This window comes from Ursus maritimus, unplaced genomic scaffold (assembly GCF_017311325.1).
Source record: "Ursus maritimus isolate PB19 unplaced genomic scaffold, ASM1731132v1 scaffold_22, whole genome shotgun sequence".
Taxonomy (NCBI): Eukaryota; Metazoa; Chordata; class Mammalia; order Carnivora; family Ursidae; genus Ursus; species Ursus maritimus.
Window position 1 is genome coordinate 17,965,924 of NW_024424675.1, and position 27,250 is coordinate 17,993,173.

Genomic DNA, 27,250 nt, shown 5'->3' on the forward strand with positions numbered 1-27,250 from the left:
GCGCATGTGCTGAGAGACCGAAGAGATTTTCCCGGGGTCTCCCGGCCCGTGCATGAGGGGGCGTGGCCGAGTGGACCCGGCACTAGGCCCCAGGATGGCAGCCTGTGCTGTGAGGCTCCCCTTCACCACAGCCCTTCACTGCCGCGAGCTGCTCCGTTGCCACAGCTCCTGGGGCAGAAAGCCACCCCCAGAGAGCAAGAGGGTGCACTCTGACAATTTGGCTTAGTCTGGAGACAGGTTTTCAACTATCTACAGCAGTGGTCTTTAGTGTTTAGTGTGAGAAAAATTGTGAAAATACAGATTTGGGGGCCAAAATATCAATAGTCCTGAGGTTGAGAAACTGCTCTAAAGAAGCAACATAAATTAAACGTTCTAGTTAAAAGGAGAGATGAAATAACAGTTCAGACAGAAGGCTGGAAGCCGAGAAGATTTACACACACACGCATACACACGCACGCGCACACACACACTCACATGTGCACATGCACGCATGTAGTTGACTCTTGAACAGGTAGGGGGTAGTGGGGAGGTTGGTGCACCCCCCCCCCCACAGTCGGAAATCCACGTATAACTTTCTTCTCCAAAACTTAACTACTGAGAGGCTATTGTTGACTGGAAGCCTTACTAATAACGTCAGCAGTCAACTAACACGTCTGTATGTTACATGCTCTATGTACCGTATCCTTACAAAAAAATAAACTAGAGAAAAGAAAATGTTATTAAGAAAATCATAAGGAAGAGAAACTACATTTACACTACTGTACTGCATTTATTGGAAAAAACCTGCAAGTAAGTGGACCACTGCAGTTCAAACCTGTCTTGTTCAGGGGTCAACTGTATATAGAAATGATCTGAAGGAAGAGGGATCAAAAATTTAAGAGTACAATTTAAAATGTTGAAGTAGATGGAATAAAGATTTTAAAAATCAAAGTTAAGGGCTGCTGGCAAAAGGGAAAAAAATAAGAAAACAGAGTAAAGAGACTAAGAAATGCAATTTCTGAAGAAACAATAAATGGCAAAATAAGTATCCCCCCCCCAAATCAAGACACTAAAATGAAACCACAAGGCTGTGTCAGTAACAAGGTAACTACATAAAAGATTATTTAGAAAATACAAAATGTTGCTGGATAAAGAAATTACCGGCGTGGGAAAAATCTGCTCCAGACCCACCCGGGAATGCCGTGTTGACCAAGCGCGCCCCGTCTGCTCCCAGGCAGGAGCAGTCCTGCCCTCGCACACATCCCAGGCTTAGCTGCACACCTTGCTTCCTGTCCTCTTTCTCTTCCCAAACCAGGGTTCCCCTGTGTGGCTCATGTGGCAATCCAGATATTCAAGACACAGTGACCTGGGAACTTCTCTTTGCTTTCCTAAAGGAAACTATTTAATTTTCCATAACATGGTTTACTTAAAAAAAAAGAAAGAAAGAAAGAAAGAAATCGTGCCGATCTTACATTAGAGGGCTGTCTGTATCTGGTGCTGTGCTTTACTGGTGGGATTTAAATTTAGTGGGTGACTTTTCACTGCTTTTTTGTTTAATGCCACCCCCTGGGCAAGATCACCATTGTTTTGTGCCATGCTCTGCACAGCAGGGTTAAAAATCTTCTTCATACACATATCCCATCCCAACAGCATTTCCTACCCCAGCAGCCTGTGTTAAATTGTAATTTAGTAGACACCGAGCGTGGCTTTGAAGCAGGAAGAGAGGCATCCTCCTCTTCTAACCACTTTCTTTTTCATAGAGACAGAGAACAGATCAGTCCTGATTGTGGCCATCTTCATCTGACTCAGGAACTGTCCCCAGGCATCTAGGGCACTGATGCGTGACATTTAAAAATAAAGATTTTCCCTGAGCCTCGAAACTGGGTGTGTCGTGTAGAGTCCTCCGATGTCCTGATGACTTTGGCCTGTGTTCCTTCCGCAGTTCAGTGGGGGCTGCCCACCGTCTCCGCGGCCGGCGTCATCGGCATGCTCAGCGCAGTCGTCGCCAGCATTATTGAATCCATTGGGGACTATTACGCCTGCGCAAGGCTATCCTGTGCCCCGCCGCCTCCCATCCATGCCATAAACAGGTACGTTCCTCAGAAAATGGAGTCCTTCTTGGGCCCGGTGCCCCATCACTTGGCTCTTTGGTTGATCTTGGAGAAGAAAAGGATTTTCAGCACGGAAGCAGCCAGGCATCAGGGCTCTTTATTGGTTGTCTGTCCTTGGACAAGTCACTGCCCCCATTTTGCTCATCTGTAGTATGGAGGGCAATTCCCACCCTTCCTTCCGTCTTGACAGTCACGTAAGACACTCTGAGACCGTGCCAGACCTTAAACTCGCCACAACAGATGCGAGACACTGCCGTTGTTCTTTGCTTGCTTTAGGGTCATGAATGGATGTCCCCTTTGATTTCTTCTTTTCCTTACTGTTCTTAGGGGTACATGCTGTGTCATCTATTCACAATTATAGCTCACATATAGAGAGACAAGAGCAGGAGTAGGTGAAGTCTGCAGAATTTAGAGACTTACGGGCTGTGGGGTTTATCTTCTCAACACACCTGGTCTTCAGTTTCTGGATGCTGAGAGCGAATTGGACGCTGTGGAGGCCTAGCCAGCTGCTGCCCTTCCAGAGGGATTGCGTGTGATGAGATCCAGGGGCCTGGTGTCTTAGCATGTCTGGCTTTGGTGCTGTTAGTGTTCACACTCCTGGTCACAACTTTCTCTAACAGATGTTGCACATGATTGAGTTACTTATATATCGATTGTTTAAAAAGTTCTGATGTTGACAGAATTACAAAGCATTTCCTTCCTGATGAAACTATTAACAGTAAAGGAATCAGATCAGCAGACAGCCCTTATTTGTCTTAGATTCCAACAAATGGCTCTGTTTTCTGGCTAAAAGCCTTTAATTTGGAATGGTTTTTAAACACCTGTGTCCAATGTGTGGTTCACAGAAGTGCTTCTCACAGTTGAATGAGCATGGGGGATCCTGTTAAAATGCAGGTTCCACTTCAGCAGGTCTGGGGTGGGGCCCGAGACTCTGCGCTTCTAACCCCTCCCCGGAATGCGGAGGCTCCCCGGCCGCGCACGCCGCCTTTGGGGTGCAGCCACTTAGAGCATATTTCAGAGTGTTTCCCCCATTGAATGAATGTTTCTCTTTCCCCCATTCCTTTACATTTTAGGGGGATTTTCGTGGAGGGTCTCTCCTGTGTTCTCGATGGCATATTTGGTACTGGGAATGGCTCTACTTCATCCAGTCCCAACATTGGAGTTTTGGGAATTACTAAGGTACAGCTATTTTTCTAATTAAATGGTTGGGCCTCTAAGTGTTGATTCATTTCATCGATTGGTCTAACCACCGTGAATTCCAAAAGGAAGGCTTCCAGTTCTGAGATCATCTCCCCTCACCCCCAATCTCCCTTTTTCTCGTTGATGGGTTTCTGGAATGCTGGTGGAGGTCTCCCTCCCTTGGTTGCCTGGGTAGCCAGGCACTCAGTGCTGTCACTGCTTCATGGGCACTCTACAAATACTAAGCACCAACCCTGTGCCAGGCTACTGTTCTAGGCACTTGGGATACAACAGTGAATAAAACAAAATTCCCGCTGTTGGTGTTCACGTTCTAGACAGAGGAAGACAAACCATAGACAGTAAGCATAGTGAGTATCAAAAAAAACACAGGGCAGGAGTGGGTTTTGGGAGTGAGGGCGAGTAAGTGTTAAATAGGATCAGGCTAAGCCTCACCGAGAAGATGACCTTGAGCAAGGACCTGAACAGGGCAGGTGGAGGGAGTCATGCAGGCCCCTGGGGAAGGGCATTCAGGCCAAGGACACAGCCAGTATGAAGCCCTGTCATGAGAGCAGGGCCACATGCTGCCCATCAGCAAGGAGGCTGGTGGGGCAGGAGCAGAGTATGGGGGTAGTAAGAGCAGATGATGTCCTCCAGGTAATGGAGGATCAGGTCACGCAGGCCCCAGAAGCTTCCAGAGACTGAGGGAAAGGGCATCCCCTGGGCTGTGGCTCCATCAGGGTTTTGTGGTTTTTTTGGGTTTTTTTTGGTGTGTTTTAGAGAGCGAGGGGGGGTACGTGCTTGCACACATGCATGTGCGAGTTGCGGGACGGGGCAGAGGGAAAGAATATAAAGTAGGCTTCATGTCCGGCGCCAAGTCCAACGTGAGGCCTGATCCCACGACCCCGAGATCATGACCTGAGCCAAAATCAAGGGTCAGATGCTTAACCTAGACTGAGTCACCCAGGTGCCCCTCCATCAGCGTTTTTGGGTTTTTTTTTTTTTTAAGATTTTATTTATTTATTTGACAGAGAGACAGCCAGCGAGAGAGGGAACACAGCAGGGGAGTGGGAGAGGAAGAAGCAGGCTCCCAGTGGAGGAGCCTGATGTGGGACTCGATCCCGAACGCGGGGATCACGCCCTGAGCCAAAGGCAGACACTTAACGACTGCGCTACCCAGGCGCGCCTCCATCAGCGTATTTTTTAAGGCTCACTTTGGCTATTATGATGAGAGTGGACCTCAGGGTCAGGGCGGGAGGTGGAAATGGGAGCAGGAGATGGCACTAGTTCTAGATGTGAGATGATCCCACTCCTTACAGGAAAATGTCACTCTTACAGTAAAGAATTAATGCGGTTTTCAAACCAAAGCAACAGAAACCTTCTGTTTTAGAGGAAATCTGGCGCGGAGTTCGTGGATTTGACAGGCCACAGCGGGTCCCCCAGGCCGAGCAGGGTCTGGGTCTGGAGTCCTCCCCATGGGTCTCTCCACCCCTCTCTACACAGACCTGTGACTGCCCCACCCCACAGTCCAGCCTCTGTAAGGAACCCGCTCCTAGGCCTTTCACACTTATTACCGAGCTCTAGATCCCAGGTGCCTTGGCCAGGGCACACTGCCTGCCGGGCTGGAACGCGCCTCCGCCCCAGCTGCTGTACGCCGAGCAGCCAGAGACAGTTAGAACCTGGTCGCCATCTGGGATGTCTCCCTCCCCAAGCCCTGTGTCCTGAGAACTAAGGGGCGAGCTGCAGCCTTCTCCGGCTATCTGACCTCTGTAAAATTAGAAATACCCCCCCTCCCCGCTCTCTGTAAGATTCTATAACCAGACAAAAGAAACCAGAGACTGCTTGGTTCATCCTGACTGTGAGTCCAGGTGAGAAGGGAGCATGGTCCTGACACGTTCGTTTCCCTGGAAGTTGGCGGGGCCTTCGCAGAGCCCTGTGTCCTGTGTGCATACAGCCTTGTGGGGTGCTCCCAGCGCCCTCATGCCATGTGCCATCGCTAGGTTCTAGCACTGCCCGTGGGGAGAAGCTGATGCCGAGCACACAGAGCTAAGGGCCGTGCCTTTCTTTAACCGTTTGCTGCCATGACCTTGTGGACAGACCTAGAACGAATCTGAAATACCATAGTAGGAAAATTCTTGTAGACGGAGAGACTTAGGGTAAAACAATTTAACAAGCCAGCTCCCTTTCTGCACCCCTTTAAAACTGATCATCACATCATGTAATATAACCAGGGTCACTGTAGGCAGTAGGGGATGTCGCTCATGGAGGTTCCATTCTGCAATGCCAGGTGGTTTGGGGATAATTATCTTTATTACAATTTGAACGGTGCCAGCCTATTCTGAGAAGGCAACCTGCCAGCACTTTTTAGTGAGCTAATTGATCTTCCCTCTGAACCCCTTTGGATTACTTTCCCCAGGCAAAGGCGGCTTGCGTTCTGGGGCCTGGAATTGGTTTTCATTGCCCTGACTCACAGGGGGGTAATTGAGCCGTCTACACAGCTGTCTTGGGATGGAAAGTGGGACTTGCAGCAGAAATTTCTTTTGGCCCCAACCACGCGGCCCCTGGAAGGACTCAGTCCTGGAGGAAGGAGGCACGAGTTGGAGGCTGTGTTTTGCCCCTCATCCAGCAGAAGGACTTGGGACAAGTCACTTGTCTGAGTAGAACCTGCAGCTCTGAAATCTGGCACTTCCAGACCTGGATCTGTGCCGTCCAGTTTGATAGTAGCTACATGTGGCTCTTTTAAGTTTGTTAAAATGAAAAACTAAGTTCCTTAGTCTCACTAGCCACGTTTCCAGGGCTCAGTAGTCCCATGTGGCTAGTGGCAGCACGGATACAGGACATTTCCATCTCTGCAGAAGGTTCTACAGACAGCACTGGTCTGGGCCATTGTGTCAGACTCCAGGGTTTGTGGGAAGAGGGTGATCTCTCGTTCTTCCCAAGGCTCTGCCTCCTTGTCCTGGCGGCTCTGATACTTGTTACCCTTTATCCACTTCTGACGCTCTCTATACGTGGCGATTCTAAGCTGTCTGATAAGGAGATGAGCTGCCAGCTACCCTGTTGTGTGCTTGGAAGCCCTCGGGCGGGATTCCATGTGCTGGCCTTCTCTTCTTTTTTTATTTATTTTTTTATTTATTATTTATTATTTTTTCTATTTTTTATTATGCTATGTTAGTCACCATACGGTACATCCTTATGGGCCTTCTCTTCTGAGTGTGTTCCAGTGGCTGGCCCGCAAAGAGGGGTGGCATGATGGGGTGGGGAGCTGGCTGTTTGGGGTTCCAGCCCTGGTGCCATCACTTTGTCCCATGTGACTGTGGACAGGTTACATCACCTGCCCAAGTCTCCATGCCCTCGTCTATAGAGACGGCTTGCCAGGCATTGGAATTAATAAATTGACGTGATGCGCTTAGCAGAGTCGGGCATGCAGGTACACAGTAAGCAGTGGGTAGCGTCCCTGCTTGATACGTAGCCCTAAGTTTACTTCTAGGGACCGAATGAGCCCCACCTCCCCTGACAGTGCAGGCTCCTCAGAGGAAGGTCGTTTCTCCTCTGCTGCATTCCACACTGTGGAAGACTTTGGAAGGTCAGAAATGAGGTGTCAGTGTTTTGATGGCCCTGGAGGCAAAGTCGGAGTTCAAGAAGGAGGTCAGAACGGAGGCAGGGAAGAGATTCCAGGGAGCGGGTAGCAGGAGAGGAGAGGCAAAGGCTCCATGTAAGCACTGGGGGGACAGGGATTAGGCCTGTGTTTCTGGTGCTTCAGACGGAGGTGTGTAACAGGCACTTGGTTAATCGTCGCTGAACTGAAGAATGGCTTCGTTGCTGCTTGTTTGTTTGTTTGGGGCATCTAAGGCCGATCAGCCGTCCATGCATAGCCTTCACGTAAGATCGATCGTTTCAAGCGTCCCTGGGGCCAGCCTCGCCCTGCGCCTTGCACATCTGATCTGCTGCAAGATGGGCTTTGTGCGGGTGGTTCCCTGTGCCTGGGTGCTCTTCCTCCAGGGAACTCTTACTCCGGACCAGCTCTGTGGAACCCTCTGCAGCTCCTCAGAGCTTCTCCTCCGTGCTGGGTGCCCACACACCGTAACAATTGTAGCAGTACAGTGATTGGTCCTGAGTTTGTGGCTTCCTCATCTTTGTATTCCCTGCCCCCTCCGGTCTAACGAGTGCTAGTCACATAGTAGGTTCCCAAAAATGTTTGCTGAAAATGGCAGGCTTCCTTATCATGTAATGCGACCCAGCAGAAGTCATTTTTGCTTGATTCTCCAGTTTGCGTACCGTTTTTCGCTGCTTCCTTTCACTTGATGATATGGGGGATGGGGATAGACGGTAGATCGTTATTAGCAGAACCTGGGCTGCAGGGTCAGCTGGGCCAGATTCTAGCCAGACAGCCATCCCTTCGTTGGCTCAGTAAGATTCTTCTCTGATTCTTAACCAGCTGATGTTTGGGTCCTCGGAGATGCTGCTGGAAGCTCTAGACCAACACCAGCCAGCGGAAGCACTGTGCAGTGGTGGACACGGTCTGCATACGCCTGCGCTGCTCTTCTGTGCAGGGGCCATGCACGTGTTCCTGCTGAGCACTTGAAATAGTGGCTGGTGCAACTGAGGGACTAAAGCTTACATTTCGTTGCGTTTTAATTAAATTTAAGTAGCCGTCTTCTCACTGTAAGTCATACTTAAAGCCCTATAGGTACTCCCCAGGCGCTTCTGGGACCTCTTTTACTCTGAGTTTATGTCCTCAGGGTGTTTTCCTGGAAGAGGCAGCACACAGTAGGGGCCAGCCATGCAGGATTCTCCACATCCCACCGCCTGGGTGACAGCAGGCTAGGTGGAAGTTTCTAGAAGGCAGAGATCAGGTTGAACAGATAAAGATGAGGCCATGTGGAAAATATTATAATGGTTCTACAGAAGCCCAGTGTGGGAGAACAGAGCCTTGGAATCAAGGAAGACTTTTTTTTTAAGAGGAGGTAGCATTGGGGTAGTATTTTGAAGAATGTGTCTGGAGCCAGCCAGAAGGGGGGATGTGGGAGTGTTCTGGGTAGACAGGCCTGGGGATGTCTGAGAAGGGGTTTTGTTTCATGAGCACCAGAGGATTTAAGGGGAGTAGAAGGGCACTGACCTCCCAGATCACTGTGTTTGAAAGGTCACTCTACCACAGTGGAGAAGATAGGGAGGCAGAGGAAAGAAAGGCCAGAGTCAGCAAGCCCAGGTGGGAGGCTGTCATTATAGCCTCATGCTTGCCAGGCACTGTTCACACTGTTTTACATCTTGTCTCATTTAACCCCTTAAAGGAAACCTCGTGGTTTATCATTATAGAAGTGAGGATCTTGCCACCCAGAGAGGCCAAGTGACTTGTCCTGGTCACACAGAGCAGAGGGGGTACACCCTGGGCAGGGGGTGCTGAGAATCCACGCTCCTTTGCCTCTTGGCTGTGCCACCTCTCACGAGCAAGATGCCCTGAGGAGAGGGGATTCCAGAAATATCTGGGACTCTTATCTGATTCAGGGTGTGGGGAAGATGGAGATGAAGGTTATTTGCTTTGGGGTGGGTTAACTTGGCAAAGGGTGATTCCAAGAGCCCAGAAGAGAAAAGCAGGATGGAGTGTGGTTTTTGCATTTGATGTTAGAAGGTCATCCCATCTGCTGACTAAGGGCATTAGAAACCCGGGACCTGAGAGCCCAAGCAGGGCCATGCCCGAAGTGACATCACCCAGGGCACCAAGACCCAGAGGCCGAGCCCTGGTGCTGCCTTCCTCCCAGGGAGGAGGACGGGACAGGATGAGAAAGAGGAGAGGGAGTCTCTTTACTCTGGGTGTCTTTATAGTAATTGTGCTCTGAGATCAATCCTCATTATCTGACAAGACCTCTCTCTTAACTAAAAGTTGTAAGAAGACTCTAGGCGTTGTCTGGGGCTTCTGTCACATTTCCCCCCGGGGTGGGGGGCGCTGGCTGAGAACGGGTGTAGAACTAGCGCTGAGTGCCGTCTGGCTTCTGGTGTGTTCCACAGGTCGGCAGTCGCCGGGTGATCCAGTACGGCGCGGCCCTGATGCTGGCGCTGGGCATGGTCGGCAAGTTCAGCGCCCTCTTCGCCTCCCTCCCGGACCCGGTGCTTGGCGCCCTCTTCTGTACTCTCTTTGGTAAAATCCCATTTCCTCGATAGCCTGACCTCTCTCCTCCTCTCACATTTGCTCACCGAATCCCTTCCTGAGATGGAAGGTAGTCATACTTTTCTGTTTAAAAATACAAAGGGGATACACCTTCAAACCATAAAAACCTAAATGCATCTCTGAGTTGAATTTATGTTAAAGGCAGGACCAAATGTAGAATACTTGTGCTGGAAAAAATAAAACGACCTCAATCTTTAATTGGTGTATCTAATCGATCTAACTTCTGCCTGCACGGCCATTTAAACCTGACCATTTTTACCACGGAGTTTGACATGATCTCTGTGCATCCAGTTGTGATCGGGGCCCAGATCTTTGGGTGGGTTTCCCTGTTCAATCAAAATGTTTGCATAGAGGTTTTCGGGGGGCAACTGATCTCCTTAGTTTTCTGCTTGGTCTAAAGAATGTCATGTGATGTTTGTGTCCCTGTGTCAGCCCAGATGGTGCTTAGGCCAAGAGTTATTTGGATCAGAGATCCAGGTAGTTGTATTCTGACCCCATCCTGTCACTGTTCTGTGTCCCAGCTAGTTTCTGGGGCAGATGAAGGGACGATGCGGGGAGTCTGTGCGTGGCCCGTTGCCCATCTGTAGGTGAGCTCAGTGCAACTTGCCGTCTGCTGTTTCTCTCCAGGAATGATCACAGCTGTTGGGCTCTCCAACCTACAGTTCATCGACTTAAATTCTTCCAGGAACCTCTTTGTACTGGGATTTTCAATCTTCTTTGGGCTTGTCCTTCCAAGTTACCTCAGACAGAACCCTCTTGTCACAGGTAAGGAAAACTGGCCTTGCATCTTGGTTCAAGATTCAAGATTCAAGTTGGAACCCTAGCCGTTAGTTCACAAACAGCCCATCCGCAGTCGGAGAGGGCTCTGGAACTGCAGGAGTTGTCTCCTCAGACATTCGTCCATGGATTTCATTCGAGCCTCGCTCTGCCGCCACTGATCTGGAAGCCACCTGCACGTCCCGCATGAGCTGGCTTGTGCACGTGACTCATGTGCACATTAAGTTCTCCTTATTTACTGGGACCCTGTCTTTTGGGAGAATGCCTGTGTGTAAAACCCTTTGATTTCTCAGACTAATGCTTTATGAAAATGTATAATTTCTTAAAACGCAGCTTCATAGACTTTCAAATACATGTCTTTCTACTGGGATTATAACTACTTTGAATTCAAGATTAACCTTTTTAACACCTCTTTATTTTAATAACCCGATGTCATGAAAAATGAACAAAGGGCAACCATTTTTGGGGGGGGTAGGGCAACAGGAGAGGGAGATAGAATCTCAAGCAGACTCCACGCCCAGCGTGGATCCTGATGTAGGGCTCGATCTCACGACCCTGAGATCATGCCCTGAGCGGAAATCAAGAGTTGGACACTAAACCGACAGAGCCACCAGATGCCCTCAAGAAGGAACCATTTTAAGAAATGGCGATTGCTGTTGACATTTTATGCAGAATTGGGGACCGTTTTATATATATTTTTTGAGGTAAAATTTATATAACATTAAATTAACTATTTTAAAGTGAACAGTTGAGTGCCATCTTAGTACATTAACAATGTCATGTAACCACCACCTGTGTTTAGTTTCCCAAACCATCTCCCCATCCCAAAATAAAATTCCACACCAGTGAAGCAGTTAATCCCTATTACCGCCCTTCTCCCAGCGCCTGGCAGCCACCAGTTTGCTTTCTGTTTCTGTGGATTCACCTATTCTGGATCTCTCACATAAATGGAATCACATAGTATGTGATCTCTGTCTTCTTTCACTTAGCATCATGTTTTTGAGATTTATATAAAAATATTTCATTCCTTTTTATGGCTAATAATATTCCATTGTATGTATATACCATAATCTGTTTGTCCATTTGTCCACTACTGGGCATTGCGTTGTCCTAGCCTTTGGCAGTTGTGAACGGCGCTGCTGTGGACAGTGGTGTACCAGTACAGTGAGTCCTCATTCATGGTAGCCGTGTCCTGGAAAGGCACTGTGAGCACGGAAGGAGCAAATCCTGACCATTCCCTCGAGGGGGGGCAGCAGCCAACAGCAGCGTAACTCCTCTCACACACGTATTTTCTCCCTGACGCACAGCACAGCCTCAGGGAGGCCTGCTCTCAGGAACAGTAGAAAGCACTTGGGGGCCATTTTAAACAACGGAATCACCAACCAAAAACACAAAAATGGGGAAGAAGTGGTATTAGACTACTGCAAGCACACTTAGGACGTATGAGAGCTGAGACAAGAAGGCAGAGCGTTACCTTATATGACCTCCGCTGGGATCACTCATGCTGGGCGACCCAGAGTTTGTGCTGCTCTGTGAATGCCTGTGAAAGCCAGGAGAACTCATTTTGGGTTTACAGATAAATTTTAGGGTGTAGGTCAGTTCACAGATACAGAATCTGCCAGTAATGGGAATCGGCTGTGTTTGAGTCCCTGCTCTCAGTTCTCTTAGGTATATACCTAGAAGTAGAATTGCTGGGTGATAGGGTAATTCTTGGTTTTAATGGTTTGAGGAACTACCAAACTGATTCCCACCAGCTATGATCAGAGGTTTCTATTTTTCCACATTCTTCCCAGCACTTAACTGTTTTCTGTTGAGGACCATATATTTTGAAGATTCTATTTATTTTATTTTAAAGCGAGCGAGCACGGGGGCATGCACGTGTATGAGTGGGGGGGAAGGGCAGAGGGGGAGAAAGAGGGGCAGACTTCCTGCTGAGCTCAGAGCCCAAAGCAGGTCTTGATCTCACGACACTGAGATCATGAGCTGAGCTGAGACCAGCTGAGCTACCGAGGTGCTCCTAAGGATCGTATATTTTAAATATAGAAAGTGTGAGAGCTACTAGCAACAAGGATATTCTTGCTACTTTTTACAGTTTAACATACCACATTCAAATGAGTTCATTCATATGCATCCAGTAGCTCCTAATTAAGCAGCTAAGCACAAATCAGTGACCCAGGATTCTGAAACCCTTTATCTGATTGCAAATACCACAAATATTTTTGTTGTTGTCTTACTCGGTAATATTTTCAGCCTTGCAACAGTCATCTTTTTATTAATTTTTTTTTCTTAATCTGCTAAGACTGCACCCCATTGGCTTTCTAATTCATTATAGGGTGAGCTTCACTTTAAGATTTATCTTCTGTAGACCAGTGTTGGGGAATTTTCCTTACAGAGATAACCTCTTAATTATTGTTGAAATTATTTATAACAGTTTAAAATGTTACTGGCAAAAATTTATCTACTCATGTACAATGGATATTTGCACTTTCATGCATCACATTGGTGGTGGGTGCCCACCCCAGTGCACCTTCCTGGCCGTGGCAGTGACCCTACCACTGTGTTCTGTTTCTAGGGATAACGGGAATCGATCAGGTGTTGAACGTTCTTCTCACAACTGCTATGTTTGTAGGAGGCTGCGTGGCTTTCATTTTGGATAACACCATCCCAGGTATGTGCTATATACCAAACATGCTTATTCCATATGGGAAGTACTTGTTTTACCAAATAAATATGGAAGCAGGCAGAGCGAATCCGTTCAAAGCCATCGCTGGTTAAAACGGTCTTGAAGTGGTTAAGATGGCACTCCCAGCCTCCTTTTAGGAATCAGTTTTTTGCTGATAAACCTAGTGGCTTTTTCCTCCCTGCTGACTTAGGAGAAAGGGAAGTCCGTTGTCTGTGGGCGCTCTCCAGGCCGCCTGCCTCTTGCACAGCCGGGCTCAGTCCCCACAGCAGCTTTCATCAACTTGCTCAGACACTCCCCTGAGCAGCTGACAGCGTGTGGGGCTCCTCCGCCTCCTTCCTGAGGCAGCCCTCCCCCCCCAACTAAGACCAAAAGATAGTGAGTATGGTGGACGCAGGCTGTTGCCAGGATCAGTGACTGAGGGACGGATGGAGGCAGCTGTCTCCCAATGCCCGTAACCCTTATGCCTCAGCTGGGTGCGTTCTGTGCCCATTGCTGGGTACTGGAAAAGGATGTGATGTGGGCCCTGCCTCACAGCCTTGCCAGCTTCCCAGCTTCCCAGAGGAGGTGCCGATGGGGAGCGCTGCTGTGGACCCGCTGGTAGATTCACCTTCCATCAAGGAAGGGTGATGCTTATTCTTGAGCTTGAAGGTTTTGTTGAGGTATTTCCCCTGAAGACTGCACACCTCCAGAAAGCCTCAATCAAGAGATTGCTGGAGAAACCAGGGATGGACACATCAGGCAGGAGAAATCACATGCACGAGTACGTGGAACGTGCTAGATTCATGGATGTCAATAACTAACACACACGCTCAGAGCTTATTGAGAGAGAGGCACAGGAGTCAGAGGGATATGAAAGCTTCCTTACAGAAACCCTGGCAGGAGGGCACAGTTTCAATGTAAGAAAGTGATGTTCCTTATACTCACTATGGACTCGAACTCATCATCTAGGCTTGGGCAGAAGAGTATGTTGTCCGGTGTCCCAGGTAGCCAAGCACAGTTGCCAGTGCGCCGCTCTGCACTGGGAAGATTTATGAAACAAATCCAGGGCTCAGATCATTCTCCCTGACTCATCTGTCAGGGTACAGAGTGGCCCCGAGTGTTAACGCCAGTGGACGTTCATCCTCACAGAAGGGCCATGACAAGTGGGGAATACGTAGCAAGTGTGTCCTTCTCTCTCTCCCTGTCTCTCCTTCTCTCTCTCTCTTCCTCTCTCTCTCTCTCTCTCTCTCTCTCTCTCTCACACACACACACACACACGGAGCAAAGTAGGATAAAACTCTATATGCCTGGATGGGGGTGGTTTGCCCTGACCAGTAGTTGAAGGCATTATATACGGTATAATAAAGACTGGGCCCCATTTTGTAGAGATCACATTGCAGGTTAGGAGTTCTTTTGTTGTGTTTTGAGAACAGATTTGGGGAAGGAGATGGTGAAATGGAAGCGCAGACAGCCAGTAAGCAGACCCTTCTGATGACCCGGAAGGCAGTAACCTCGTGTGGGCCGGACCTCAGCAGTGACATTGGAGGAGATATGGGTCACGTGGAAGGACGGGGGAAGGCAGAGCCATCACATGGCTTGAAAGTGGAGCAAAAGGAACAAGGATGGGTTAGCGATTCTTAGGTTCCTGGCTCAGGCACCTGGATGGCTGAGTGCCATCAGTTCCTCCCCAGGGACTCCTTGCTGTCATCCGGCAGGTTCCGTATATGGGACAGCACGCTGGGCAATCTCAGCTCTTGGTGGAACTGTCAAGCTAAACAGTCCATCGTATTGTTTTTTGTGTGTGTATGTCTATGCGTGTGTGTTCCAGGTACTCCAGAGGAAAGAGGAATCCGGAAATGGAAGAAGGGTGTGGGCAAAGGGAGCAAGTCGCTCGATGGCATGGAATCCTACGATTTGCCATTTGGCATGAACGTTATAAAAAAATACAGATGCTTCAGCTACTTACCCATCAGCCCAACCTTTGCAGGCTACACATGGAAAGGCCTCGGGAAGAGTGCCACCAGCCGGAGTTCAGACGAGGACTCGCAGGCCACGGTATAGCTGTAGGTCACCCTGTGGCCCGGCCGCAGTGAGGCATGAATCTGTAGTTCCTTGCTGAGTAACAAGCAGTAACATATATGTTTGTATATCTGCATTTACATTCTGCACCCAGAGCTAAGACGATTACAGATAGCTTTTTTGTTGTGGGTGGTGATCGTGTCTAATATCGTGTCTCACCTGTCTCCTTATTTAAGCCCTACCCCTCGCCCTTGAGAGCATCCGCCGAACTTGAAGTTCCTATCCTCCTGTGGGAGTGGGTGTTTGAAATCCACAGCGGTTCCTTGGTTTTGGTCTCCTTCTACCACCCTGGGTTAGCTTTCCTACGAGCTGCCGCCGCGGTCCAGGGGCTTTCTGTCCTGGAAGCACCTGGACCTGCTTCTATTTTGTTTGACCTCTGCCTGCAACCCGCAGAGATCCCCTCTGGTCAAGGGGCACCAGTATCCTCACACTGTCACAACTAACTGGTCAAATGTGATTCTGTGTTCCCTGATGCTCCTGTGGGGGGAAGCTATTGACCTGATTGAAAACCATGGCATGGTTACCCCATGCCCACGTCTGTGCGTGGGTAAGGTCTATATAGGTATTATTAGAATTGAAATCTGTTTGGGGGATTAAAGGGGAAGGGAAAGTACCTTGAAGTCATATCTGATTCTCAACTGCTTTTTCTTGGTGCCACCCTGGCCCAGGCTGGGCCAGCACATTTCCTACTGGCTGCTTTTTCACTCTAACTGAGACACTCTGACATTTATCACTCCGGGCTGGTGCGATGGGTATAGAGTGCCACACAAGGGCACTGAGCAGATGCTTATGGGAGTCTTGACTCTGCTGTCGTGTGGATGTCCGTTACTGTTGCGCGTGTCTATAAATTACAAGATTTTATTCCTATTTAATGTTATTGGCTATAGCAGGTTTTTGAAATCAGTGTTTTCCATGTGACCCTCTTACCTTGCATCCCTGTTATTTGTCCCCCACCCTCACCTCCCATTAAGAAAGAACCAGCATTTGTAAAGCTGTGGACACCATCAGGGAAGCTTGTCGTCATGGCTTTTGAAGGCCAGTAACCATTATTGTGGTTGTGTTTTGTATTGCTTGATACCATGAAAGTGTAAATACTGTAATGCCTAATCTATTTATCAAAACTGACTACTGGACCAGAGCCCAGAAACCATGGGTTAAGTTATACGTGAATTTGTTTTGTGAAGAAGGGAAACTGGGGGCAGGTAATCCACAGAGCCACGATATTGAATGGTGGGCATCCTGGTCAATTCATCACTGCAGTTCTGTTGCTAGTCTTTTCTGGCACTTAAGGCTTAAGGAGACTGTGTGTGGGTTGCCATGTTGTGTGTCCACCGGATCTTGATTTTGCAGAGGGGAAGATTAGACCCCCTGGCCAAATGCACCTTTCCCATTTAAGTCATTGCAGAAGGTGGTGAGAAAAGCAGTTGGCAGGGCCTCTTCTGTCGAGTTCTCATTAATAACACTAAATCCTTTCTGAAAAAGTGACTTCTGTGGAATTTGGTTTGAAATTTGTCAGCCAAAGGAAAACCCTGAAACACCAAGTAGCGACCTCGCCGCGTGAGGTGGTGCTTCCTAGGTGGTTCATTGACCCGGCTGAGCCTTGGACGGCCGCGGGCGTTCCTGTCTCTGACAGCAGGGCGTGGTTCTCAGCAGCCTTGTGTCCGCAGCGTGCGTTTCCTGCCCCCACGGCCGGCTCCGCTCCCCGGCGCTGGGATGTTCTTGGCAGCATTAGTGTTACTACAGCCTCCCTGACTCCTGGGAAGTTTGGGGCTTCGAGGTGTATTCTGGCAAGAACAGTTCAGGCCACTGCATTGTTTTGCCAAGATCTGGTTGCAGATTAAGTAAAAAAAAAAAAAGATTCTAAATTATATTGAATTTTGTATGTTGTTTTTCAAAATTGTACCTGATGCATAGTTCACTTTAGAAGCACACTGGTTAACAGCGTTATCCCTTTAACTTGGTAAGCACTCGATGCTGAAGGCCTTCCTGCACCAAGTCGCCCTGTTTCCTTCTATTTGTGTTTTTGCTCAGCATCTCTAATTTTTCTGCTCTGAAAAGTGGGGGAAACTGCTAAACATGCCAGAGAGTCCAGCTCTCTTGGGGAGCAGAAGGACCAAATATCCAAATAAAAGCATCTGAAACATCGGGTAATCTTAACTTGCAGTCTGGCATCTTCCCTCCCAGTGAGTGACACTCAGGATACGTGCTTCAAACATCCAGAAACCCACTCCCTTCTGAAAACCCCTCCTTGGGCTGGGTTTTATTCGAGGTTCCAACTCTGCTGGTCTGGGGGATGTCTTCTGCAAGCATATAAATGTGGGGGGAAGTCCTATACCCTCACCTTCTGTTAGAAATTTGAGGTTTTACCCTTCTTGTTCCATTGGGGCCAACTTTCGATTCCCTAAGGCAGGGGGAAGGGGGGGTCAGGAGGTGGGGAGGGGAGAGGGCAGCCTGACCAGAGGTCCCATTGAGTCTGGTACTTTCTGCACAGCCTGTGAAGCTCACCGTCGCTTGAGTGATGGAGTCTCCTGATGATTAGTAACATTTTAGACAGTGGTCCTCCTGCTGGCAGATAGGCTACAGAATGAGGCTCTAATCAAGAGAAAAATGTCTTCGTCTGCTCCTCAGGCTTAAGCACACACGTGAAAGGGAGGTTTTGGGGAACACAGGGGCCGTGCCTGGTCTGCGCCTGTGCACTTCTCATTACCTGCGTCGCTGGGGCAGCGTACCCACTGTGCTTTGTTTGGCCAGTAGAATGTTTCAAAGCGTTTTGGATGTAAATGTCCTTGGGCGGGGCATTCAGACTCCAGTTTCCATAGTGACCACCTACCCAGCATCATTACATTCACTTGGCGATCTTGGTGTGAGATGTAGGAAGTGTTTATAAGGACAGTAGGTGATGCTGTCCCGTCACAGTGGGTGGCAAGGGAGATGCCACCAGTGGTGTTAATAAAATATCTAACATGGTTGACAGAATAACGGGAAGTGGCTCCAGTCTTTGTCTCATTAGGGAATTAAACTTGGCTTCATTCAGACTCTTTCTCAAGAGGGTTTCAGATGTTGACTTGTAGTAAGTTTCTGGTGATGGGTGAAGGCAAGAGAAGTGGCTTCACCAGGCCAGCTAGAATGAAGCATCGCGAGTCCCGATGGTTTCCCGTTTTCATGGTAACAAATTCACACACAGGATTTGCTTTATACTGTAGAATACTGACTTTCATGATGACGACTTGGTTTATGCATGAATATTGCAGTATTTCCATATAGTAAAATAACATTTCTACCCAGGATAATAGTCACAGTTTTCCAGGGAGGGAATGATATAATTTTCATGACAATGTCATGGGATAATAGAATTTCTCCATTGATGAATCTCTAGTATGTGTGTATACTTTATTACCCATGCGTCTGTTTTATCACCATGGGCTAAGTTGTTACTTCTTTAGTTCACGGCCCCGCTGAAGCACCGGTACTGGCCAGCCACTGAGACTTGAAGTTGGCAACTATAATCTTCCATGATACCGATGCCGCAGGAGTGGCCAGGTCAGGTGCGAGGTGGATAGGTGGCCGCGGCAGAGGCCCCGTTCCGGAACCCGGCTGGCCCCGGGCGGCCGCGTTGCGCGGGCGCCGCACCCCCGGGCCCCGGGGCCGCGCTCTGGCCGGGCGTGGGGGCCTGAGACTTGGCGGGGCCCACCTCCCGCGGGAGCCGCCCTCGGCCTCTGCGAAGCGCTTGGGGTTTTCACACGCTGTGCGTGTGGTGCTCTGTCCCCTTAGGGTTGGACGGCCGCCACTTCACCTGCAGTCACATCCCGAGTAGCGCAAGGAGACTGCCCGTGGTTGCCGGCGTTCGGCTCCCACCCGTGGACGCGGAAAGCACGTGAGCGCTGGGCTCCCCCTTTCAGCAGCCTCACACACATTCCTGCCCTTTTAGGTGGTTCTTGCCTGTGCCTCGTCATCACTCCGCAGAAGCCCCATCCGGCGTCCTTAGACGTGCTGTGTTTGTTTCCTGGCACTTAGGGCACCTCACCAGTGTTGCCATCTTACTGACAGTTCAACTTAATACCCTTTTCTGTTCGTTGATAACGACCTTCGTTTGACACAGTAATAAATTTCTGACTGTTCTTAAAGCAGTGGGGATGCCTATATTTTCCTTGAGTTTTTGTGACTGACTTTGGCTATATACCTTTCGGGGATTTCCTTTGTTTTTTATTTTTATTTTGCATACCGAGGGTATTTGGGGGTGGGGTTGTTTTTTGAGATGTGTAATTCTTTTATGGAGTTTTTAAAAAGAATTTTCATATTGTTTTTCTAACATGGCTTCATTAAACGTTTAAGTATTTTAAAAATATGTAATATTTGGACCAGATGTTGTGAATAATAGTAGAGATAAAGCTATTTTATTCTGTATTTTTAAAACTGTTCCGTACAAATAAAAGCTCTCCTGGACGCAGTTCTGTGTTCCTGTGCCTCTTTTTTTTTTTTTTTTTTTGGCTGGTCTTTAAGAAATTTGTTATTAATTAAAAGTCATCACCTAGGGGAGGGAAATCGACTAATAAAAAACTTGTTTCAGCAAGCCTCAGATCTTTCTATGGTCGGGGTCCTGGAAGACTCAAAAGGAGGAAAGCAGGAGCCAAAACGTCATCTGTTCCCACGACCGGAGAACCACAGCAGGCTCCTTGGGGGGTGATGCCTGCGTGAGCCTTCCATTCCAGGGTGCACCCTGCTGGACTGTGGGTGACACTGTGAGTCTCTCATTAAGTCAGCGACCTCTGGAGGCTGGACAGAGAAGCTGTCTGTCCACACGGTGGAATCAAAGGCCCCCAGAGCAGCTTCAGTCCGAGTACCGAGGCTAGGGCAAGAATCACTGAGGCGGTGCCGTAAAGGCCTGGAGCCCAGCTTGAGCGCCGCTGGTGACGGTGCACTCCGTCAGGCCTCTGGTGGGGCGCAAGGACGCGGGCCGAGGCAGTCCGATGTGTTTCTTAATTTGAAGCAGACTCCAGTTCCCCCATTCCTGTCTCCATCCCGGCTTCATCTCTGGCAGTTTGGGCCATGCGTGGCCCCCACCGCTACTCCCATGGGATGTGCATCCTGCTGCCTCCTGTTCCCAGTATCCTGACCCGTGAGCCGCCGCTGGGCAACGAGTCACGGGGTGAAATGCTTACTTTACACTACGGACTTGCAAAAAAACACATACAACGTATTAAAAGAATAGAATACCCATGTTCTCACCTCCAGTGGGACAAAAGCACATTACCAGTACTTCAGACCCCCTCCCCGTACCCCACGTGCCTTTCTCCTGGTGTACCCCATCCACCAAGAGAGGACCACTGTCTGGGTTTTGGATTGGTCCTTTCCTTCACAATCTTGCCTGTATATATGATCCCTAAACGGTTTACTGGTCAGTGTGTTTTGCATGTTTTTTAACATTACGCAAAAAGAGTAGCAGTGTTGTACGTATTACCACATTTCGCCCGCTAGTGTGAGATTCCTTCATGTTGGTATGTGTCTATGATGTAGTTCGTCTTCACTGCCGGGTAGTAAAATTTAGGGTTAACAAAGACGAAGCTCGTTCTGAAAGCTGCTGGAGACCGTGACCCGGAAGCAGAGCCCAGAGAGCCAGGATCGGTGGATGTCAGTCCAGCAGCAACCCTGTGTGTGGAGTTAACATTTCTAAGGACTGAAGGAAAAGAACTTCGAACTTAGAATTTCACATCTAGCCGCTCAGATGCCCCCATTGAAGTCCTTGGGATGAAGCAGTTGACTATGAGGAGGAGACGAGCGCAGGAGGCGCTGTGGGAGGTGGTAGAGGGCGAGGTGGGCAGTAAGTACCTTGGTAAACCTGCCGTCTTGGTCCGTTGGGGCTGCAGTCACAGACAACCGTAGACTGGGTGGCTTACAAGCAAACACTGCTCACAGTTTTCGAGGCTGGAAGCCAAGGCCCCAGCGGGTGTGGTGTCTGGTGAGGAACCCGCCTCCCAGTCCGTAGACGGCCGTCCTCGCCTGTGTCTGCACATGGTGGGAGAGGCAAAGGACCGCTCTTTGGGGCCCCTGTGATGAGGCCACTAATCCCACTCATGACCTAATCACCCGACGGCCTCCACCTCCTAATACCATCACACTGGGGATCAGGTTGGAACATGAACTGGGGGGAGCGGGGCACAGTCTGTAGCACCTGGTCTTATTGTTATTTGAGGCCGAATGAACTTGGTGTTGGGGGAAAAGAGGAGCCTGTAGACATGAGAGAAACACCCCCAAATGCACCCGTAACAAATGAACTAAACTTGTCAATTTAAAGATCAGTGTTAGGACAGGACAAAATCCTGGTGTGTGTTTATAACACTGGTGTTCAAAAGTGTGGCTCTGTCGAAGGCCGCAAGAAGATCTGTTCAGGAGTTGATAACTTAAAAACTGTGTGTGAAAAAGTTTCTAGGCAATTTGATGGTTATTTTATAGTGTTGAATCTAATACTAAAATATCTCGCCTGTATTTTGCATGTCTTTAAGTTCAGAATTTTATTAATCTTTTAAAGCATATTTCTCAAAAGTCTTCGGCTATAATGGTTCGGGGAAACAATCCTTCACCACATGCAGGTTTAAGAGAACCATTTACAAGAAACCGGTTTACGTATGGGCGTGCAAAACTGACAGAGGATGGGGGGGAGTCACATGGGACAGATCCTAACCATCTATTATATTGTCAGACCAAATCTGAGATGAGCTTTGTTAAGGATATGAAAGTTCATGATATAATGATAGGAAGGGTTCAGTTTACAGAGTCACTGATTTTACACACAGCCTCAAAACTCATGCAGAATAAATGGATAGAACTACAGCAAGAAGCTGGCAAGTCCCCCTGCCAGTGGAAGATTCTAGCATTTCCCTTTTGGTAAATCAGGCAGGCAGGAACTAAGCAAGGCATGGAAGTGACCAAAGGGCATGGTTAGAACTCTACACCCAACAACTGGAGAGTACACATTCTTCACAAGCACTCAGGGATGTTTCTAAAAACTTCTTGTTCTAGGCATTAAAACAAGCCTCAAAAAAACTTCAGGAATAAGTATTATGCAGAACATGTTGCCTAACTATGTGCAACTAAGTTGGATGATAATAATAAAAAGTTTAATTTACAAGTTTGCATATTTGGATGTATAAAGTGTTGCTAAATAACTCCGTGGGTAAAGGAGAAACGAATAATGGTCATGTTCTTTAATGAAGTGTATTGGGGGTCGTCTGGTGGTTCCGTACGTGCCTCCGAGAATTCTGATTCTATGTCCACCCTGCATCTCCTAGGTCTCTCCTGCGGGTTTCGCATTGTTTCACTCATGCTGTCTGTTTCCATTTCCTCTAAGTTCTGGGAGAACTTCCTGAGGAACGACCTGGGTTACTCTGACTGGGTTTTCCAGAATACTCCGCCTCTTGCTCGTGTCTTCGAGTGCAATTTTTAAACAATTTATTTTGGTCATTTTCAAACACACGAAAGTAGAGAAGAGCACGACCACCCCCCACATGCCCACAACCCAGCTTAACAGGTATCAGCTCCTGGCCGATCTTGTTTCGTCTACACCCTGCAACTTTCCCTCCTCCATTGTCCTGATCAAATCCCAGACATCCTACTTCATCTCTCAGTATTTCACCAGTTAACCACTAAAAGGTTTTCTAAAAAGCTATTATATCTTAAAAAATTAATAGTATTTAATATGGTCAAATAGTGTTCAAATTTGCAGTTGTCTCAAATCAAATGTTTGAAATGTTCATACTTCGTCATTGGTATTGGTTGATAAGTCTCTTCGCTGCAGTTTATTTGTTGAACAATGTATCTGTCTTGCCATTTCCTACAGAGTACAGCCCCTTAAACGTGTTCTTTTGCCTGAATCTGGTGTTGGTCGCGGGGAGCACTACTTTATAAGTGGACGTGTGTCCTTTTATGAAGCAGCACGTAGTCTCTCCTTTTGTGATGTTTACAGCCATTGATACTCAATTCCCACATCCGATGGTTTCCTGGCGACATTGCATTTTTTTATTTGGCTCTGTAATTGCATTTCAAATTAAAACAGTCTTCCATGATGAGATGTTTTCATAGATGCCACAGCCTCTCAAGTCCCACTAAAAATATATCTTGGGGACTTTGCTTAAAAGTTTTCTCCCATTTCATGTGTTTCATTGGGAAGTGCTTCTTCCAATGACTCTGAATGTACCCTTCTTTGGGACTGGAATCTTTTCATGTTATCTAGTGATTTTTTTTTTCTGACCGCTTATGCTAAAGAAGGAGGTCTGTGTTTGCTCAACCATAGGGTTTATGGTGGATTTGGTTGATTATTTTTCCCCCCCAAAGCTTATGAGTTGAAATTAAAATCCTTTAGACCTTGTGAATTGGCCTCTCCTTGGCCTTTCTTCAGTTTGGGTCCATCTGCATCCACTTACCAGATTCTGGTTTATTTAGCAATAACTCATCATAGGTATTCTTCTGACATTTCAATTTTATCACGAATACCTTCATATTTATGTCAATGTGTGCTTGAAGAAAAGTAATGAAAATGTACCTCAAGATCTTTGATTATTATCTTTGGGAAGTGGGGTTATAGGTTACATTTATTCCATTTTTTCTGTCTTAATTTTTTTTGCATTTTAAAACTATTCTAAATATGAATTACTCATAAATCTTTTTTCAAAGAAGATAAAAATTATGTTATGAATGCTCAGTAATATCACAGTTAAAGAAATAGGAAAGTCCCTGTACTCTTCTAATACAAATATAAAACATCACACTTCCTCAAATTATACTTGACATTAAAATAACAGCGGTAGCCAAATATACCTCAGTAGAGATATGAAAGTGCTAAAGCTACTACTCATCGTGTTGGCTGCCATTTGTCCTGCATAGGAAGATTCTGCCTTATAAATGACATGCCTTGGTGGGTAAAATCTTCCAGAACATTCCATCCTTGGGGGAGGGGGGAGGGGTCAGTTGGGGAGGACACAGTGAGATTTGAAAACAGAGGCTCAGGTGGAATGACTCTCAGATGGTGGAATTTAGGCACCTGCCCCTGACCACTCCCACACCATGTCCTGTCCACACAACACACTAAGGAAGTCTGAACCGGGCTGATGCGGTCTCTGGACACATGCCTAGGCAGAGGGACAAGAAAACTTCCATTGCAGCCCCAACCTTCCAACCACTATGGAGATGCTGAGCCTCAAATTCCCAATTTATATCAACTATGAAGCAACTGTGTTTGGAGACTCAAAGATGTCAGAGGGCCTTTTGTATATTTACGTGTGTGCGTACACGTATGTACACACGGACAGTTTGTTTTGTTTCACCTCTTGGGCAGCGAGTGATCCACTGTGGTCTCAGGAAAATTATGAGAATGGATTTGAAGCAGGAAGAGTCACCCTCAGAGGGATCTTCTAGGCATGAGCCTCTTGCAGAACAGAAGACTTTTTTAGGGGCTCCTGGGTGGCACAGAGGTTAAGCGTCTGCCTTCGGCTCAGGGCGTGATCCTGGCGTTATGGGATCGAGCCCCACATCAGGCTCCTCCACTATGAGCCTGCTTCTTCCTCTCCCACTCCCCCTGCTTGTGTTCCCTCTCTCGCTGGCTGTCTCTATCTCTGTCGAATAAATAAATAAAATCTTTTTTTAAAAAAAAATATTTCACCGGGAGTAGCAGCCTAACCATTTTTATTGTGGTTCACTCATCAGATAATGAGCTTTGCAGGTGTACAGATCCATGTAGTCCTCTTTCCGCTGTGGCAGACACTGCCAAGTGTCCCCCAGGGTCTCCTCCCCCATTCTTCCATGGCCCTGCAATTTCAGAAGGGCCCAAGACTACACTTCCCAACCTTGGTTGCAGCTCGGTGTGACCATGGGACTGGGCTGGGGCAAGTGAGGGGTAAATAAGCCTGAAGGTAAACTTCTGGGTTGTGTTCTGAAAGGATAGATGTTTACCCTCATCCTTGCCTTCCCCCATAACCCCCAGTTCTCCCTGCTGGAGGGCCAGCCAACGTGGTCCCTTTCAACAAGGACAACGCCTGGGAGGGCAAGAAAATTTGGAAGAAGGAGCCTGAACTCCTCCTGACAGCAGCCCAAACTTTGATGTGAGAGAGAAACACACTGGTTTAAACCGTTAGTACTTGTGCACAGTTGTAGCTCTCAACGCCGTGCCCTCCTGGAGGTTAAAACCCGGTCTAAAGTTGGGTTAGCAGTTCATACGTTTCCACCTACGGCTGACCAGCTATATAGCCTTGAGCACGCTATTTAACTTCTCTATAAAACAGAAGTAATACCCATCCAGAGGATTAGCATGATAGGGGTTAAGATATAAGGCCTCAACAGGCTAGGTTCCATTCCTCCTCAACTCCCCTCCAGGCCTTATAGACACACACAGATATTTTTACAGAACCACAATCACCGCGTATGTGCTTTTACTGGAAGAATTGGCCAGGCCAGCGCTGAGACTTGGATATATCAATCTGTACAGTCGTGGGTCCCATCCCTAGTTCCTCTGTGTTCTCTGGACTAGCCAAGTCCTTAAGTGGCCCAGAATTTTCAAAAAGCCTCATAGATACCCGGACACATTCTCTGAATTGGACCACTCCCTGGGATTTTTGTGGAAGGTAACAAGTCCCTCTGCAAATGGGACTCAGATGTCTGTACGTGCATGAGGTAGAGTGAGGTGGGGCGTGGGGAGGTGGGCTGCATTCACAACCGGATGTTCAGGAGAGAAGGAAGATGGAAAGAGATTGAAACCGTCATTACTTTAGGTTTTCTTTCTCTATTGATGTTTTGAAACAAAGTAATATATGCTTATTGTGACCAGTGAAACAGTTCAATCAATACAAAGATGTGAAAAGTGAAAACTCCCCCCCGCTCCAGCCCAGACCCACCCCACCACGCATAACCACCATTACTCATCGGGTGTATCCTCTCACAACGTTCTCTTCGTTGGACAAATGCATATAATCATAAATAGCCATATCCAAGGGTTGTGCTTGTGATTTGTTTTAGTGAAATAGAATGGTGGCATACTGCATTCTGAAACTCGATTTTTTTCATTTTGCAGTATAGCACGGGCATTCCTACAAATGGGAAAACGTAGACCTTTTTCCTGATACTTTCTGCATGAGATACAATTTAACATAAACAAGATCTTATACACAAGCATTTCTTTTTTTGTGCAGCCTTCTTTCCCTCATTTCTGTCCGCTCACTTCTCTTCTTCCACCCCCTCCCCCTCCGCCCATCCTTCTGCATCGCTCTAGTAATCCGTGTTGGTAACCGGCTTTGCAGCATTCATACATTTCTCCATATTCCCGCAACCGTGTGAACTGTCTGCCTACCTATCTGGACACACACATAGGCATCAACACCATACATACATAGTCATTCATGTTTTGTCAGGGTTTGCTCTACAAAAAAAAGAAAGAAAAAGGATCCACTTATACATGCTTTTCTGTACCTTGCATTGTTCTCTCGACAATATCTTGTGGAAATCTCTACACATCAGCCGCCATCACTCGTGTTCATTTTTTCATAGATTTAAAATATGCTTTCCTGAGGATCCCCATAGCTTATTGAGAGCTGATGCTGGTGTTCCCCGTTGTTAGTCATCACACATAGCTACAATACACATTTTTGTACGTAGGCTTTAACAAATGAGCAAATACATCCCCCCAACCGGGATCGGTAGGCTAAAGAATATGTGTATTTTAAGTGTTAAGGGATCTTACCAGATTGCTGTCTGAAAGCCATCATAATTCTATTTCCACCAGCAAGGCAGGACGGTACCTCACCTCTCTGCTTTTTAAAAAAGTAATCTCAGGGCGCCTGGGTGGCTCAGTCGTTAAGCGTCTGCCTTTGGCTCAGGGCGTGATCCCGGATTCCTGGGATCGAGCCCCACATCAGGCTCTTCTGCTAGGAGCCTGCTTCTTCCTCTCCCACTCCCCCTGCTTGTGTTCCCTCTCTTGCTGGCTGTCTCTATCTCTGTCAAATAAATTTTTAAAAATCTTAAAAAAAAATAAAAAATAAAAAAAGTAATCTCTACACCCAGTGTGGGCCTTAAACTCAATGTGGGGCTCAAACTCAAGACTCCAAGATCAAGAGTCACACGCTGTACTCACTGAGCCAGCGAGGCACCCCAGTTTCCATGCTGTTTCGTGCTTACATGTTTATAGCTGTTATAACTTATTCGTATACTGTGACATTTATCATGAACCTCCTTATTCTATTTCATGCTTCAAGATTCTAAGTTTCATATTGTTTAATATCAAAAGTACCGCACTTTATTAATAGTAATAGCTGTAGTAGGAGG

At 47.6% G+C, this 27,250-nt stretch overlaps 1 protein-coding gene across 3 annotated transcripts in view; it reads left to right on the top strand.

Annotated features, from left to right (window-relative positions):
- SLC23A2 (solute carrier family 23 member 2) overlaps nt 1–19,394 on the top strand; it is a 130,750-nt gene extending 111,356 nt beyond the window's left edge. For all 3 annotated transcript variants that reach the window (XM_040638001.1, XM_040638003.1, XM_040638002.1), the window contains 6 exons: nt 1,922–2,069; nt 3,164–3,269; nt 9,270–9,399; nt 10,057–10,194; nt 12,779–12,874; nt 14,697–19,394. In XM_040638001.1, the coding sequence (XP_040493935.1) occupies nt 1,922–2,069; nt 3,164–3,269; nt 9,270–9,399; nt 10,057–10,194; nt 12,779–12,874; nt 14,697–14,929 (851 nt within the window). In that variant the 3' untranslated portion in view covers nt 14,930–19,394. The remainder of the gene's footprint in view (nt 1–1,921; nt 2,070–3,163; nt 3,270–9,269; nt 9,400–10,056; nt 10,195–12,778; nt 12,875–14,696) is intronic.
- Nucleotides 19,395–27,250: the final 7,856 nt, after the last annotated feature.